General features: G+C 27.5%; 3 protein-coding genes across 4 annotated transcripts; 2 read left to right on the forward strand and 1 right to left on the reverse strand.

The window, feature by feature from the left end:
• Nucleotides 1-5,526: 5,526 nt before the first annotated feature.
• On the reverse strand, nucleotides 5,527-6,729 carry LOC130666008 (uncharacterized). Its single transcript, XM_057466638.1, has 2 exons — nucleotides 6,170-6,729; nucleotides 5,527-5,962 (listed from the first exon to the last, which is right to left on the reverse strand). The coding sequence occupies exons 1-2, from the start codon at nucleotides 6,727-6,729 to the stop codon at nucleotides 5,527-5,529; spliced, it is 996 nt and encodes a 331-aa protein (XP_057322621.1).
• Nucleotides 6,730-7,212: 483 nt separating this feature from the next.
• On the forward strand, nucleotides 7,213-10,187 carry LOC130665207 (atypical kinase COQ8B, mitochondrial). Its single transcript, XM_057465512.1, has 8 exons — nucleotides 7,213-7,369; nucleotides 7,577-7,770; nucleotides 7,928-8,419; nucleotides 8,480-8,702; nucleotides 8,767-8,891; nucleotides 8,960-9,323; nucleotides 9,394-9,850; nucleotides 9,919-10,187. Exons 2-8 carry the CDS (start codon nucleotides 7,579-7,581, stop codon nucleotides 10,091-10,093), a joined length of 2,028 nt encoding a protein of 675 aa, XP_057321495.1. The 5' UTR covers nucleotides 7,213-7,369; nucleotides 7,577-7,578; the 3' UTR covers nucleotides 10,094-10,187.
• A 951-nt stretch (nucleotides 10,188-11,138) lies between these two features.
• LOC130665865 (alpha-1,3-mannosyl-glycoprotein 2-beta-N-acetylglucosaminyltransferase) lies at nucleotides 11,139-14,640 on the forward strand. Of its 2 annotated transcripts, none has more exons than XM_057466485.1 (11): nucleotides 11,139-11,526; nucleotides 11,788-11,912; nucleotides 12,048-12,132; nucleotides 12,202-12,311; nucleotides 12,372-12,614; nucleotides 12,689-12,827; nucleotides 12,885-13,113; nucleotides 13,191-13,295; nucleotides 13,360-13,450; nucleotides 13,513-13,683; nucleotides 13,747-14,640. In XM_057466485.1, exons 2-11 carry the CDS (start codon nucleotides 11,811-11,813, stop codon nucleotides 13,858-13,860), a joined length of 1,389 nt encoding a protein of 462 aa, XP_057322468.1. In that variant the 5' UTR covers nucleotides 11,139-11,526; nucleotides 11,788-11,810; the 3' UTR covers nucleotides 13,861-14,640. The 2 variants fall into 2 exon arrangements, with proteins under 2 accessions (XP_057322468.1, XP_057322467.1); XM_057466484.1 differs by having other exon boundaries at nucleotides 11,140-11,526; nucleotides 12,030-12,132; nucleotides 13,747-14,638.
• Nucleotides 14,641-14,771: the final 131 nt, after the last annotated feature.

The raw sequence follows: 14,771 nt of genomic DNA on the forward strand, positions 1-14,771 counted from the left end.
ACAGATGTTTGGATCTTTACTTATAGTACATACACATTTACCAGCGTTACGATGAATACCAATAGATGAGGGCAAGGCTAAAATGATTAACGTTAAAAATGTTGTAGCGAAATGATAGATACTATCTATGAATAATGACAAACACTGAGAAAAGAAATAACTTTTAGAAATATTGGATTTTCTTCTGACAAGAAATTATGCTATTGGAAATTTCCAATCTGATATATTTTTAGTGAATTAATTTTGAAGATTTCATTAAAAATCATTTTCTTAATCGAACAACTCAAAAGATGCTGATCTACTTTTTATTTACTATTGTAAAAATCTGTCTATCGGTTGACCCTGCGGGCCAGCCCCAAAACTTCCAGCTGTTTTCGAGCTCAAGGAGCTTGAAAACATCACTGTGAATATATTTTCGAGCTCTTCGTGCTCGAAAATGCTATTACATGCAATTATTTTTTTATGAGCTTTTCAGGCTCTACACTGTTAAAAATGATTTGAAAATTACAATACAAAAGGAATTGAATTTTCATAACTAGATATTTGAATTGTATTTTCAATAAAAAAAGCTTTAAATTTAATATACGTAATTTAATAATCAAGCTGGTATTCAAAATTAAGAAAAAAAATAAAAATTTTAATAAACGTACTTAAAATTTATACTTGATTTTTAAATTTTCAAAGCAAGTATTCTAAAAACGAAAATTCTAAAACATATATTCAATTTTGAAAATTCTATTTGAAATTTCATAATACTTATTTGAAAATTCAAAAAAAAGTATTTGAAAATCCAAAATGTTAATTTGAAAATTCAAAAAAAAGTATTTGAAAATCCAAAGTGTTAATTTAAAAATTCAAAAAAAAATATTTGAAAATCCAAAATGTTAATTTGAAAATTCAAAAAAAAGTATTTGAAAATCCAAAGTTTTAATTTCAAAATTCAAAAACGTGTATTTTAAATTCTATATGAAATTAGTAATGAAATTTCAAGCACAAATGTATGTGTTTATTGCGTTATATACAATCTTTGAAAATTCAAACAATTTTTTTTACATAACAAGTTACGTTTTATGCAAGATTTTAAAAGTTAAGAATCGAAAATCATTAATGAAGAAGCGGTTTTTAAATTTTTATTCCCGATTATGTTTTATGAAATAAATTTATTGAGGCAGAAATCAATGTCAGCGATCAAAATCAAGATTTGAATGAGTTTTGACTTCGGTCAGAGCAATAATATATGAAATATCCGAGAAAAATATTAAAAACTGAGTTTTTTCAACTTTTTGCTGACAATATGATTTGAAGTAAAGAACATCATTCTGAAAATAGTCAGGAAAGCTTCCTAGGACCTCAAAACGTTGACATCTGACGAAAAATCGATTTTCGAAAATCGGAGTGAAAACAATAACCCCGAAATTTTTGTAAATCATCGATTTTCGTAGCGGGAAGTTAAAAAAACTGATTTTCTTCTATAAAAAAAATTATTTTTCAATTTAGATATGAAATTAATAATATAATAATTTTTATTGGCTTACTACTTAAGAATTTTTTTTTCAGTGAGAAAATGGTCATATAATATTTTTATTTTATTATATTTTTCACACAATTAATATAATAAATATGAATTTATTGTATATCGAGTAAATTTGTACAATAATTATATTGCATCAAACAAACAGAGTAATTATGGTTTCGGAAGTTACGATTACGAATTACACATATTGTTAAATAAATTTGTTTAGCAAGCTGTCATTTGCAAACTACCTTTAATTTAGTAGTGATATGAAACTGGAAATTCTGATTTAGCCTCAAGGTACGTCCATCGTTCAAATATATGTACCAAGTTTTAATAAAATTCACCGGTAAATTTTATCCAATGTAACTTGTGTTAATTATATAATAACTATTTTTAAAAATAATAAATGAATTAGTTTGTTTGGTTGTTTGTTTATTATAAATTAAATAAATTAAAAAGTATAAATGAAACAAAAGTTTAATGTCCATTAAAGGGTTATTTCTGACACATTTGTCTCGTGTGTAAAACCACTTTCCCATCTATTTCAGGGGTATGTTTAATAAATGTTCACCCAGCTCGCTTATCTACTATTTGCCTTACACTCCAGGTGCGCATACGTTGTTATAATCAACAGCTCACTCTAGATATTCTCCCTCAATTATTTTACCAACCTATATCGACATTTTCGAACATTCAATTATATAACGATATCTGTACAGCCTAATAATAAAAATAATATTACTAATAATTACTAACCATTGTTACATACTATCTTATTTTTTTCATTTAATAAAAATTATTAACAATAATAATAAATAAAAATTTGTTATAATTTTGGTCATCATAAACCCGCATGTATACATATCCACTTCCCGGTGTGCGTGTAATTTAATTCCAATTAATTCGAGTCGACAGAGAAGACTCGAGATGATCAGCAGGCGGTATGTGATCAATGATCAGTCGGCGTCCCGATCACAATCAATTCAATTAGGTTGTAGTGGAGACATAGACATATACACCAAGGAATATGTATACAGATGTATATAGATAGATATTGTGGGTGGGAGGTTGAAACGCCGGGTGGTAGATATGTAATGTAATGAGGGACAAGAGGGAATACGTTGGATCCATCAACAATTACCAAGGAGTAACAGTGTGAGATCATTGGACGACGTCATGGGTGTCCATCTCTCGTCTCTCGTCTATCGTCTATCGTCTTGATATCTAGCACCCAACTCAACGTGTCCGACGTCTTTTCCATGTGTAATACACCAGATACGAATGTGTCTAAATGTCAACCCTCTTGGATCAGAATAGCTACGGGTGGGCCAGCTTATTGCGATGCAAACACGAATTTTCTCAGTGTCGACGACGAGCTGGCGTCACACCTATAACCATTCTAATACTACTCCTCTCTATCCTACTGCTATACGTTATTTAGTGAGGGGAAAAAAAAATAAAAAAAGTAAATAAATAAATAAAATAGAGAATAAAAGAACAAGTTTCAGTAGTGACAGCCGTCTGAGTAGTATTTATGGGTTCTCACTGCGTGGGCACCGACTGTGTCATTGGTTGCGCAACTCGATCGATTCCTTTAGGTCAGATACACTCTTTATGTCTACTTTTAATAAATTATTATTATTATCATGTCGTTAAATTATTATAATTTATACATAGTCCACATGCCCTTTGTATTTTATTTTGCTCTATAAATATTTCAGGGGGAAATGCCGAAAATTCCGTAACACACTTGATAGATAAATAAAAATAAATATAGTTTTGAATTACTATTTGATAATACGATACTACGCGGTATTTATTTATTTATTTCAAATATAGGATTGTTGTAAAAATTCTTCATTTGTTGTCATCTCTCTCTACACTCGAAAAGATCAAATGAATTAAATTTCAACAGCGCCCCAACTATTTTTTACCATAATAGTGTTTTTTTTTAAGCTTAAATTTGTTTTCATCCTGTAGGACGAATATAAAAGTTATGCAGAAAATAATTTAATTGAAATAGTATAAAATAAAATAATAATAAAATAAGGGTCTCGTTAGCGACGCCTGATTAGTTATGAACGATAAAACGTTTGATAACCCATGTCATACACTTAATCGCCTCCTCTTGTGTGTCTCGTTCCCACGTGGATACTCTTGGCAGTGGTAAAAGAGTAGGGTTGAATCTGCTGTTACTCCTACTACAGTACTATTATGCGACGACATATGTTGTAACATATCACAAAGGCGATGTATCTTATCTGCTAAAAGATAAACCAAACCAGATGCTACATTTATATGTATGATGTATATACATCAAAAATCCTTTTTTTATTTTTACCTTTCATTACCTGGATTATTAGTTAAGTATTTATTTATATATATAGGGAAAGGGGGGAAGCAAAAGGGGGTACCCCCGAAATTTAATAAAAAAAAATTATATATTTTAAATGGTTTTTAAACATTCCAAAATCACTTCTGTAAATATAATTAAGCGTTACTTTGAATTTTTTTTGGTAAACTTTTTCAAAAATCAATTGTCAGTTGAAAAATATTAATGACGTTTGTTTTATGATAAAAACTATTAAAAATTTTTTTCTTCTTTTGTATCCAATAAACATGTAAAATATAATTTTTCTTCATGTAAATTACTTAAAAAAAAATTAAACTTAATCAAATTCGTTTAAAATCCAGAAATTTTTTTTTTACCTTTTTTAGGGGGTACCCCACTTTGCCCGCAGAAATGAAAAATTTTTTTTTTCAACGGTAACTGAAAATTTCTTCTATTTACTTTGAATATCATTAAAAAAAAAAGATTTAGCGTATTTGAGTCCTCGAAAACTTGGTATTTCCTTAAGTACCCCCTTTTGTCCCTCCCTCCCCTAAATTAGGAAAAAAAAAATTTTTTTTCGGGATCGCCAGACCCCTTAAAAAAGAATGAAAAAAGAAAACTTTGTGTCAATATTAACAAAACAATTTATTCCTGGCAGGAGGGCCCTACCCCTATCCTCACATTTAAAATAATAATTTTGACAAGAATCAGCTTTTATTCTGCGTGTAATTCATATATAATAGATTTTATTGTTATTGTTGTGTTAAATAAAAAAAAAACTTTTCAAGTATTTACCCCAAACAATTTCTTATATTATTAAATCGCTTATAAACTCTGAATTACGAAAAAAATTTTTTTTTTCAAAATTGTTCAGAGGGTCCGTTTTACCCCAGGCTCCCCTATAGTGTAGTGTATTTAAAAATTATATATTTTAGTACAAATAAAATACAACATGACTCAACATAAAAGTAAACTATGATTTAAAGATTTGTAATTTGAGTTTATTATTTTAGTAGTCCCAATAATAATATTGTGGATGAAAAATAGGGGTGTAGTTGACAACAGATATTAAGGTATAACTTTACTATTGTCCTTATAATTTAGATCCTTAAATAAATTAAATAGAGTGAACTTAATGGATAAACTTTGAATTTAAATGACTTTGATATATCACTTCCATTTTCTGCTTCTGATATCTCGTATTACTATCCATTTATATAAAAATAAAGAAGTAAAAGCAATATTTTAAAATATATTATCAATTGTAAATAAAGTATTTGTTCCCATTTAATAATAAGTAGACTAAATAATCACATATTTTCTTGTGAAAAGGACATTACTTGACGTCGGTGATAAAGAAAATATTTCAGGATTAAATTTAGGGGATGTTGGTAGCAATGTCGTGGGTCGATTCGTTATCCTGGAAAATAAAACTTTTACCCTCATTAGAAAATAGTGAAATAATTTATTAAAATTAAACTATAGTTCACTTATTCTGAGAGAACTAAAAATCTTAAATCAATCAAATTACGTTTTTTGAAAATTTCAAACTTTTGTAAGATAACATGGAAAAAAAAAATTATGATTAATATTAAATTATTTATTAAACACCGGAAATATTACATTAATAGTAAATAAAAATCGAAAACAATAATTTAAATATTTAAAATTGTCAGCACTACGATGCATGTTTCAGTTGTTTTTCCACAATAATTTTTAATTGTTTTCGTAATTCCCGCTGAGGTGTTATGACTTGATAATCGATAAAAATTCCATCACTGCCTAACTTATGCCTTCTCATTATTTCTTCCACATCCTCTTCACTTTCCAATTTAACCAACAGCTCTCTTTCTTTATTTTTGTTCAATTGATATTTAGCAGCAATTGCCTTAATCTGAGTATTTAATTTTATTTCAATAAAGTCATTAACATTATCAACGATATTGTTATCGTTTTCATCAACTTCAAGTCCCTTTATAATAATATTATTTTTTCTGTCTTCCTGTCTTTCTTTCCACGGCCAATCTTGAGCAATTTTCATTTTACTAAATGATGTTTCTCTAGCTGAATTTTTGTCATTATCTTCAATCGCTGAACATGAACTGCTATCATCACTACTACCAATTTGTTCAATAATATTTTTTTTATCAATTGAAGAACTCTGATAATTATATTTCGTTTCCTTTATTTTAGTGTCGTTTATTTTAAAATCTTCAATCGAAATATCCGAACAAGTAACAGTTTTTATTTGCGAAGTTGATTTTATACTTTCTCCCGTAACAGTACAAATTTTTTTATTTTTCCATTTATAATTAACTTGCTCCATATGAGTTATTTTATTTTTCATATCTTCTAATTTCGTATCGAACTCGCGTTCTCTTCTGTCCCATTTATCCTCCATTTTATTAATGCGCTCAAACATTAATTCCATTTGAAGTATATATTTTTCCTTTTCCTTTTTTTCTTCCGCTAAACGTTCTTCGGCTCGTCTTGCAGCTTCCAAAGCAGCTGCCAATTGAACTTTTATTTCTTTAACAGCATCGCCATTTTTTTTATTTGATTTCTTCTCAACTCTTCCTATCGCCTCGCCCAATTTTATCAGCTGCCCTTTAATTTCTTTTTTGCTATTCATCACCTGTTTTTTAATGAGCTTCACTTCTTCTAAAATAAAATCCACAGTATTTTGTATCGTCACTTCAGAATCATCATCACTATCAACATTAAATTTATTTTCTTCCATTTCTTTGACTTTATCCCCCAATTCCTCCACTTGAAATTTTGTTTCTTCGCTTCCATGGTCCAAATCATCTCTTACTTTTTTAATTCCATTTAATATAGAAATTAATTTATTTTGAATACCATCCATATAATCAGTCTCCATATTTTTTTTTTAAATTTTGAATATTTTTCACTGAAAATTAACACACGAGAAATCACGACTGCACTGACTGCCGACAAATTTGAAATAGCAGTAGTAGAATTCAATGAGCTCTTGGAGTGTCTCGTCTTATCTTAGGTCACAAGTGTTAAGCCACCCCAGTACCTTTTCAACAATCGTCCGAATTGTCTGTTCATGTATTCATAGTTTACAGGCTATAAAGTTATCTATTTTCTTTCATTACATTTCTTATATGTTATTGAATCTATACCTGGATCTGCACCTGGGATTCAAAAACAATAGCAAGACAACAATCAACGCCGATACTAATTTCTTGGAAAAGACGTCATACATTACAAATAATATTAAACCTCTTCATACTTTTACTTACCTGCACTTATTCGAAACTCAAAATCTTGATATTTAAATTACAAAATTTTCTAAGACGGTAAATTTAAATGTAATTCTAATTTTATCTTTTAGATGTCTCTAGTAGTTCAAGGTCACTGTCAATTTACATGAAAATTAAATATTGCATGCATTTACTTCATTCAAAAGTGAGATTTTGTTTTTTTTAATAACAATAACAACTTTTACTGTCAACATTTATTGACTTACTATTGATAATTAAATATTTTAATTGGTAAGTAGTTAAGTTATCAATTAAATTTTTAAATTATTGAAATTATAACCTAAGCTCGTTATTTATTATTGCAATATTTGAAATTTTTAAGTCATTTTTTACTTATTCTTCACTTTAAAATAAATTTTATTACATAATTTTTTACTTTAATTGCACAAAGTTGTATCATAGTGACAAATAATTATTATTTTTAATAATTTTATTTAGAAATGGTTCGACAATGGAGCTCAGATATTATTGGAGTATTAAAAGGAGCTCAAATTGTTGGAAATGCACTTTTGAAACATCAAAAAGAAACAATTAAACAAATTGCTGATAATTCAAGTATCAAATCTGCTGCCGAGACAAATTTAAAAGATGCCGTTGAAAAATTAAAAGAAATTGATCCAAGTAAGCTGCCCGTAAGTTTTATTATTAATTTTTTTAATTATAATTATTATTTAATTATAATTAAAATCACATCCAATCCATATCGAATAAGAATTAATTTATTAATCGCTAGAAAAAATTTATAATTAATTATTTATGATTATAAATGAAAATAATTATTTATTTAAGGAAAAATTATTCACGGAAACAAAAGAACTGATTGATAGAATTTCTGTTATTGAAAAAGGAATACGTGAATTAACAAAACAAACAACGTCAGAAATAACAGGTCTTCCTTTGGCTGATAAAAATCTATCAGATAAAAAATTACAAGTCGTAAATCCGGCAAAAGATCCTAAAGAAATAAAAATTGTTGAGAACTTTGAATCAGTTACAATTAATGAACCAGAGCCAGAAAAAATTGTTGAAATTCCTCTAAAATACAGCAGCGTCAAAGAAAAAATAGAAATAGTTGGATCAATAGACAAGACAATTCCTAAAATTGAATTAAGTGATAAAGATAAAAAATTATTGAGGAAACTAGAGCTTGAGCATGAGAAAAAAATAACTGATGTGACAAAAACTTTTGATTCTTCAAAATCAGATGAATCTTCAAAAAGTAATCAATTAAATTCGATCGAGGAACCGAAAATTAAACCAGTTATCAAACCACGAGTTACAGTAAGTTATTATATATAATTCTTTGTTGATATATTTATTTAATTAAAGTATTTAAATTAGTTATCAACCGAAGCAAGAGAACGAAAAGTACCGAGCACCAGAATCGGACGAATGACAAGTTTTGCAGCCCTTGGATTTGGATTAGGATTTGGGTCACTGGCAGAGTTGAGTCGCAGAACATTTGGTATCAAAGAACAGCCGAGTGTTGGAAATACACTAGACAATATATTTTTAACAAAAGCCAATGCTGAAAGAATCGTTGCCACTCTGTGTAAAGTCAGAGGTTTGTTTGATTTTTTTATCTTTCAATTATTTGTAATTTAAATTTTAAAAAATTTTTCATTTAGGCGCTGCATTGAAAATTGGACAAATTTTAAGTATTCAAGACAATAATGTTATCAGTCCAGAGCTTCAAAAAGCTTTCGAAAGAGTTAGGCAGAGTGCCGACTTTATGCCAACGTGGCAAGTTCATGTATGTTTTTATTTTATTTTTATTTACTTTAATCAATAAAAATTATTAATTAAATTATTGACTTGCAGAAAGTATTGATAAGTGAACTAGGTCCTGATTGGAGAAGTAAAGTATCAACTTTTGATGAAAAACCATTTGCAGCAGCGTCAATAGGTCAAGTTCATTTGGCGACACTTGAAAATGGACAATCTGTTGCTATGAAAATTCAATATCCTGGAGTAGCTGAAGGAATTCAAAGTGACATTGACAACTTGGTGGGTATATTGAAAGTATGGAACATTTTTCCGGACGGAATGTTCATAGATAATGTTGTTGAAGTTGCGAAACGTGAATTGTCAGGGGAAGTTGATTATGTCAGAGAAGCTGAATGTTGTAAAAAATTTAAAAACCTTTTAGCTCCTTATCCCGAGTATTATGTACCAACAATAATAGGTAATTTTAATTTTAAAATACTAATTATTCATCATGATAATAATAATAATATAATTTATTATTGCATTAGATGAGTTGAGCTCAAACCAAGTATTGACTACAGAGCTAATTGATGGTGTGCCAGTTGATAAATGTGCAGAAATGGATGAGGAGACACGTGAACATATTTGTAAACTTATAATGCACCTGTGTCTTAAAGAATTATTTGTATTTTATTACATGCAAACGGATCCCAATTGGGCAAACTTTTTTTATAATCCAGATACTAGACAAATGATTTTACTAGACTTTGGCGCTTGCAGATCTTACGATAAAAAATTTATGGATAATTATATTGAGATAATAAATGGAGCGAGTTATGGTGACCGTGATAAAGTATTAAAATTATCTCGAGAAATGAAATTTTTAACTGGGTATGAATCAAAATTAATGGAAAAAGCTCACGTTGATGCAGTCATGATTTTGGGAGAAATATTCAGTGAAAAAAATCAAGTTTATGATTTCGGTGGACAAGATGTTACTAAAAAGTAAATTTATTTAATCTTTATTTCTACTAGTGTTATTATTAATATTCAATTTAATTATTTTGTTCTAGAATGCAAGCACTAGTACCAACAATTATAACTCATCGTCTCTGTCCACCACCAGAAGAAATTTACAGTTTACACCGCAAACTCTCTGGTGTATTTCTTTTATGTGCAAAACTCAAAGTCAAAATAAATTGCCGCGATATGTTCCGTGACATTTACAAAAATTATCGCTTTGGATAATTATTTTGATAAATATATATATATTCTATTTTTGTTTTTTTTAATTGTTGATTTAAAAATTTAAATTATACAATAACTATATATTGCTTATAAATATTTTTTATTTACCTTCCCTAGTTTTTTTTTTAAATTTAAATAATAATAACTTAAAATTATTATTTGCGCGGTAAATTTAAATATTTAAAAAATAAATTATTAGAAACTGGATAAAAATTAGAAACCGTACGTCAAAATGAAATGGCAGCAGAATATGATAGAAAAATATTTTTAAAAAAACACTTGAGTGTTTGAACAAACCTTGGCGGGGAAATAATACGCAGAAGGGTGTCCTAATACACTTGGAGATTTAATTTAAATTGCTCCAAGTGTATTACAGCTAAAAAACGTCACTTGACTGCTATTTCCCACCAGTCGATGCCAGATGATTTTGCTCAGGAACTTGGAAGTCATCAGCATCAGCCATCAGCAACACTTGACACTATCACTGAACACTGAACACTTAACGACACCACAGACACTTTGCACAATTAAAATTTTACAAACACTGCACAATTTAATTAAACAATAACTATAAGCAATTAATTTAATGGATAATTACACAACGTAACTGCGAAACTGTCTTTCAATTCAAACGTAAAGAAGGATCTGGACTACTACTGCCATTGTCGATGATACTGACTGCCGCTATTGGACCGCCAGTTGATACAAACCAATCGATTTTGCGATTCATCGACCGCCCCCACTTTAGCAAACATTTGAACGTCGAATAGAGCGACGCGCAGTAGCGGCAGCTTGGCGCGAAATTTCAAAATTTAAATTTAATCATTTTATTAAAAATTATTTGTGTCAATAATTATATTAATTAGTGTGTATTCGGATACGCAATGCTTGGCTAGAGCTAGAGCTAGAGCATTTCAAATACACCCTCAGTAGCCTATACGCGGCGCGTTATCAGACGTGCGATAAAACATTTGAAAAAGTACCAGTTAATTGTAAATCAATATTTGAATAGAAACTCGCCTTAAAAAATAATGACATCGTGCACAAACAGATATATATGACAAGTGATACGTCATGTGGTATTTTAATGGTTTAAAAAGTATAACAATTATATTTTATTGCGCTGACTTGATAAATAATTTGTTATCATTGTCAATTGTAATGTATTAGTCAATAAAAACGTGGCAGTTTTCAATATTTTTTTTAATTATAAAAATTTCAATTGTTATTTTAAGTCAAAAGTAAAAGTACGTGACACTTGAAATAAATGGAGCAGCATAAGTAGTTAATAAAAAACTACAATTTATTAATTAACAATAACAATAATTGTTTGTTTTTTTTTTATTTCAATTGAAATAAACAATTGATAAAATATTTAAAAATCCATTTTTTGTGTGAAACACAAATTCAAATTTAAATAATATAACATAATGGTACGTATATTTTATTAAACAATTAAATATTAGTGTGAATGTGTCAGATATAAAACAAATTATAAATTTAAAATAAACAATTAAAAAGATAAAAATAAAAAAAATTAACACCGATTTTAAAATTCGATTATTGCGCATTTTTTATTTTTATTCAATTTGCATTTTGTTGGTTTATTTCACAATTATAATAATTGCCAAACCTGTGCCACTTTCACAATAATTGAATAAATAATATGAATGTATTTAATATGATTTATTTAGATGAGGTGACATTTACTTCTGCAATGCGGAAAAAGTCAATTGGTTTATTGCTGATATCGTTATTGGTATGGGGTATCATTACATACTTCCTTTTTCTTAGCCGGACAACTGCCAATCGAGATAAGGTAATTTATTTATTAATGCTATTATATAATTTTATAATTTATTTATATATAAACACTTAGTTATTTTTTATTTATTATTTTATTACTATTTTATTTGTTAAAAACCGTTAATTGTAGAATGTACTCTCGAATCAGATAAACAGTTTAAAAACTCAAGTTCAAAGGAAGATTGCCGATAATCAGATACTTTTAAAACGTCTGATTGAATTGCAACAAAAAAGTAAGTAAATTTAATATTCATTATTTAATTTCTATTAATTACTAATTATTTATTATTTTATTTATAAAGAATTAGATGAATTACAAGCAGCTACGACTGTCAACAGTTTACCTGATGACTCAATAAATAATTTAAATAGCAGTTATCTAGTGGGTTCGACTGTTAAATTAAAAACAGAGGTAACTATTATTGTTATTTTTTTTTTTAATTATAATATTAATTTTAAAAATAAATTTTAGGAAGAAATAAAACGTGAAAAACTAAAAGCATTGGCAGCTAAGAAATCGTTAGCAAAAGACTTGCCGATAATTGCTGTACTTGTTATTTCTTGTAACAGAATAACTGTTGAAAGATGTTTGAATCAATTAATAAAATTACGTACAAATGCTGAACAATTTCCGATAATTGTATCACAGGATTGTGAGCATAAACAGACCGCAGATATTATCAAGTCATTTGGAGATCAAGTTGTTCATATACAAGTTAGTTTTTAAATATAATAACAATAATAATATTTTTTATATATATATATATTATTAATAAAATAATTATTTAGCAACCAGATCAATCGGATATTGATATACCACTTCGAGAAAAAAAATTCAAAGGTTATTTTAAAATAGCACGTCATTATGGTTGGGCATTAAATCAAATTTTCTTTGAATTTGGTTTTGATACCACGATTATTGTTGAAGGTAATTAAAAAATAATTTTAATATCCGATGGTTTATTTAAATTTTCTAATTTTTTAGACGACTTGGATGTGGCTCCAGATTTTTATGAATATTTTTTGGGAACTTATCCTCTATTGGTAGCCGATAAATCATTATGGTGCGTTTCAGCATGGAATGATAATGGTAAATCTGGACTAGTTGATGAGACCGCAGCACATTTGCTTTATCGTACGGATTTTTTTCCTGGTCTTGGTTGGATGCTTACTAAAGATTTGTGGCAAGAATTATCAGTAAAATGGCCAAAAGCGTTAGTAGTATTAATTATTATTATTTATCTATTTATTTATGTTAAAATAATGTTATATATTTGTGGTTAAATGATAGTTATTGGGATGATTGGATTCGTCAACCGGAGCAACGAAAAAATAGAGCTTGCATCAGACCAGAGCTTTCACGAACCCGAACGTTTGGAAAAGTTGGCGTTAGCAAGTAAGTAATAAATTATAATTTTTATTTATTAATTATTATTATTAATTTAATTTAATAATTACAGTGGACTATTTTATGAAAAACATCTTAAATATATTAAACTCAATGATCAATTTGTGCCTTTTACTAAAATGAATTTAAGTTATTTATTAAAAGTAAGTATTTATTAAATAAATCTATATAATTATTATTTATTAATCTTATAAATTTATTTAAGGATAATTATGACATTAACTTTGTAAATCAAGTCTATCATTCGACAGTTGTAAGTTATTCAGAATTAAAAAGTGGTAATATTGTGACACCTGGATCTGTTAGAATTCCGTATCATACGAGACAGACATTTAAAAATACCGCTAAAATGCTTGGATTGATGGATGATTTTAGAGTACGTAATTACTTTTTATTTATTTTCCTTATTTTTTTTACTTAATTAATAATTATTTTACAGAGTGGAGTACCAAGAACTGGTTATCGAGGAGTAATAACATTTTTTTACAATAACAGACGTGTACATCTCGCTCCAAATACTAATTGGAACGGTTACGATATAAGTTGGAGCTAACACATGATTCCAAATCACAGTCAAGACCTTTAGATATATAATATTTTAAATATTAATGTTTGTGTTTTTATTTTAACTTTTTTAGAATGAATGATAACTAATGAGTTTTTAAACTAAGAATATTTTAAAAACGAGAGACTGGATCTTGATTTATTCCTTTTGAAATCAAGTATTTAGTGATAGTTTAACAGAGTTGATTAAATTAAAATAATAAAAGAGAGAGAATAGGAAAGATAATTAATTAAAAAAATAATAATTCACAATCAATTAATTCGTACCTGGCAAAGTTCTCCAATACTCCAACGTCCAGTTGGAAAAAGCCAAAGGGAAAAAACTTTGCCGTGATCGAAACTACCTCCCAGTAATAAAAAAGAACAAAAATATTTAAAAAAGACTATCTAGTTAGATGAGAAAGAAACAAGTCGATTCCATTATATAGTTTATTAAAAATAGTTGAAGCTTTTTTAAAAAATTTAATACAAGTCCAAAATCTTGTTTAAATTTATTTCATAATTTTATTTATGAGCTTGTTAAATTTTAGATTTTTCAAATTTTTTTAATTCACTGCTTATATGTAAATATATTTTAGTGCAGTTGTATAAAAAAAATAATAATAAAAAGATTACAGTGAATTGATAAAAATGATTTTTCTTTTTTAAATTTATATCAATATTTAGCAATAAATATTAATATTTAAATTATAACCGGTTGTAATTATTTGTAAATTTTGCTAATTAGTTGACTTATTAATAGAAAATAAAATTTAAAACGCAACAAAATTAAAAAAAAATTAAATTTATTTAATTAAAAAAATCAAAATTAAATAAGTTAATTATTTAAAGTCTTCCTGGCAACAGAAATGATAAAAAAGTAATGTTATTAAATTATATACTTGTCTACTTATGTTTTAA

This window comes from Microplitis mediator, chromosome 3, assembly GCF_029852145.1.
Source record: "Microplitis mediator isolate UGA2020A chromosome 3, iyMicMedi2.1, whole genome shotgun sequence".
Lineage (NCBI taxonomy): Eukaryota > Metazoa > Arthropoda > Insecta > Hymenoptera > Braconidae > Microplitis > Microplitis mediator.

Excerpts from the sequence above, each read along its gene's own strand:
- LOC130666008 (XM_057466638.1), bottom strand. The coding sequence starts at position 6,729 with ATGGAGACTGATTATATGGATGGTATTCAAAATAAATTAATTTCTATA. Across the intron at positions 5,963-6,169 it reads AATAAAATAACTCATATGGA|TGATGATAGCAGTTCATGTT; the intron begins GCAAGTTAATTA and ends AATTGGTAGTAG.
- LOC130665207 (XM_057465512.1), top strand. The coding sequence starts at position 7,579 with ATGGTTCGACAATGGAGCTCAGATATTATTGGAGTATTAAAAGGAGCT. Across the intron at positions 7,771-7,927 it reads TTGATCCAAGTAAGCTGCCC|GAAAAATTATTCACGGAAAC; the intron begins GTAAGTTTTATT and ends TATTTATTTAAG. Across the intron at positions 8,892-8,959 it reads TGCCAACGTGGCAAGTTCAT|AAAGTATTGATAAGTGAACT; the intron begins GTATGTTTTTAT and ends ATTGACTTGCAG.
- LOC130665865 (XM_057466484.1), top strand. The coding sequence starts at position 11,811 with ATGCGGAAAAAGTCAATTGGTTTATTGCTGATATCGTTATTGGTATGG. Across the intron at positions 11,913-12,029 it reads CAACTGCCAATCGAGATAAG|AATGTACTCTCGAATCAGAT; the intron begins GTAATTTATTTA and ends CGTTAATTGTAG. Across the intron at positions 13,451-13,512 it reads ATTTAAGTTATTTATTAAAA|GATAATTATGACATTAACTT; the intron begins GTAAGTATTTAT and ends AATTTATTTAAG.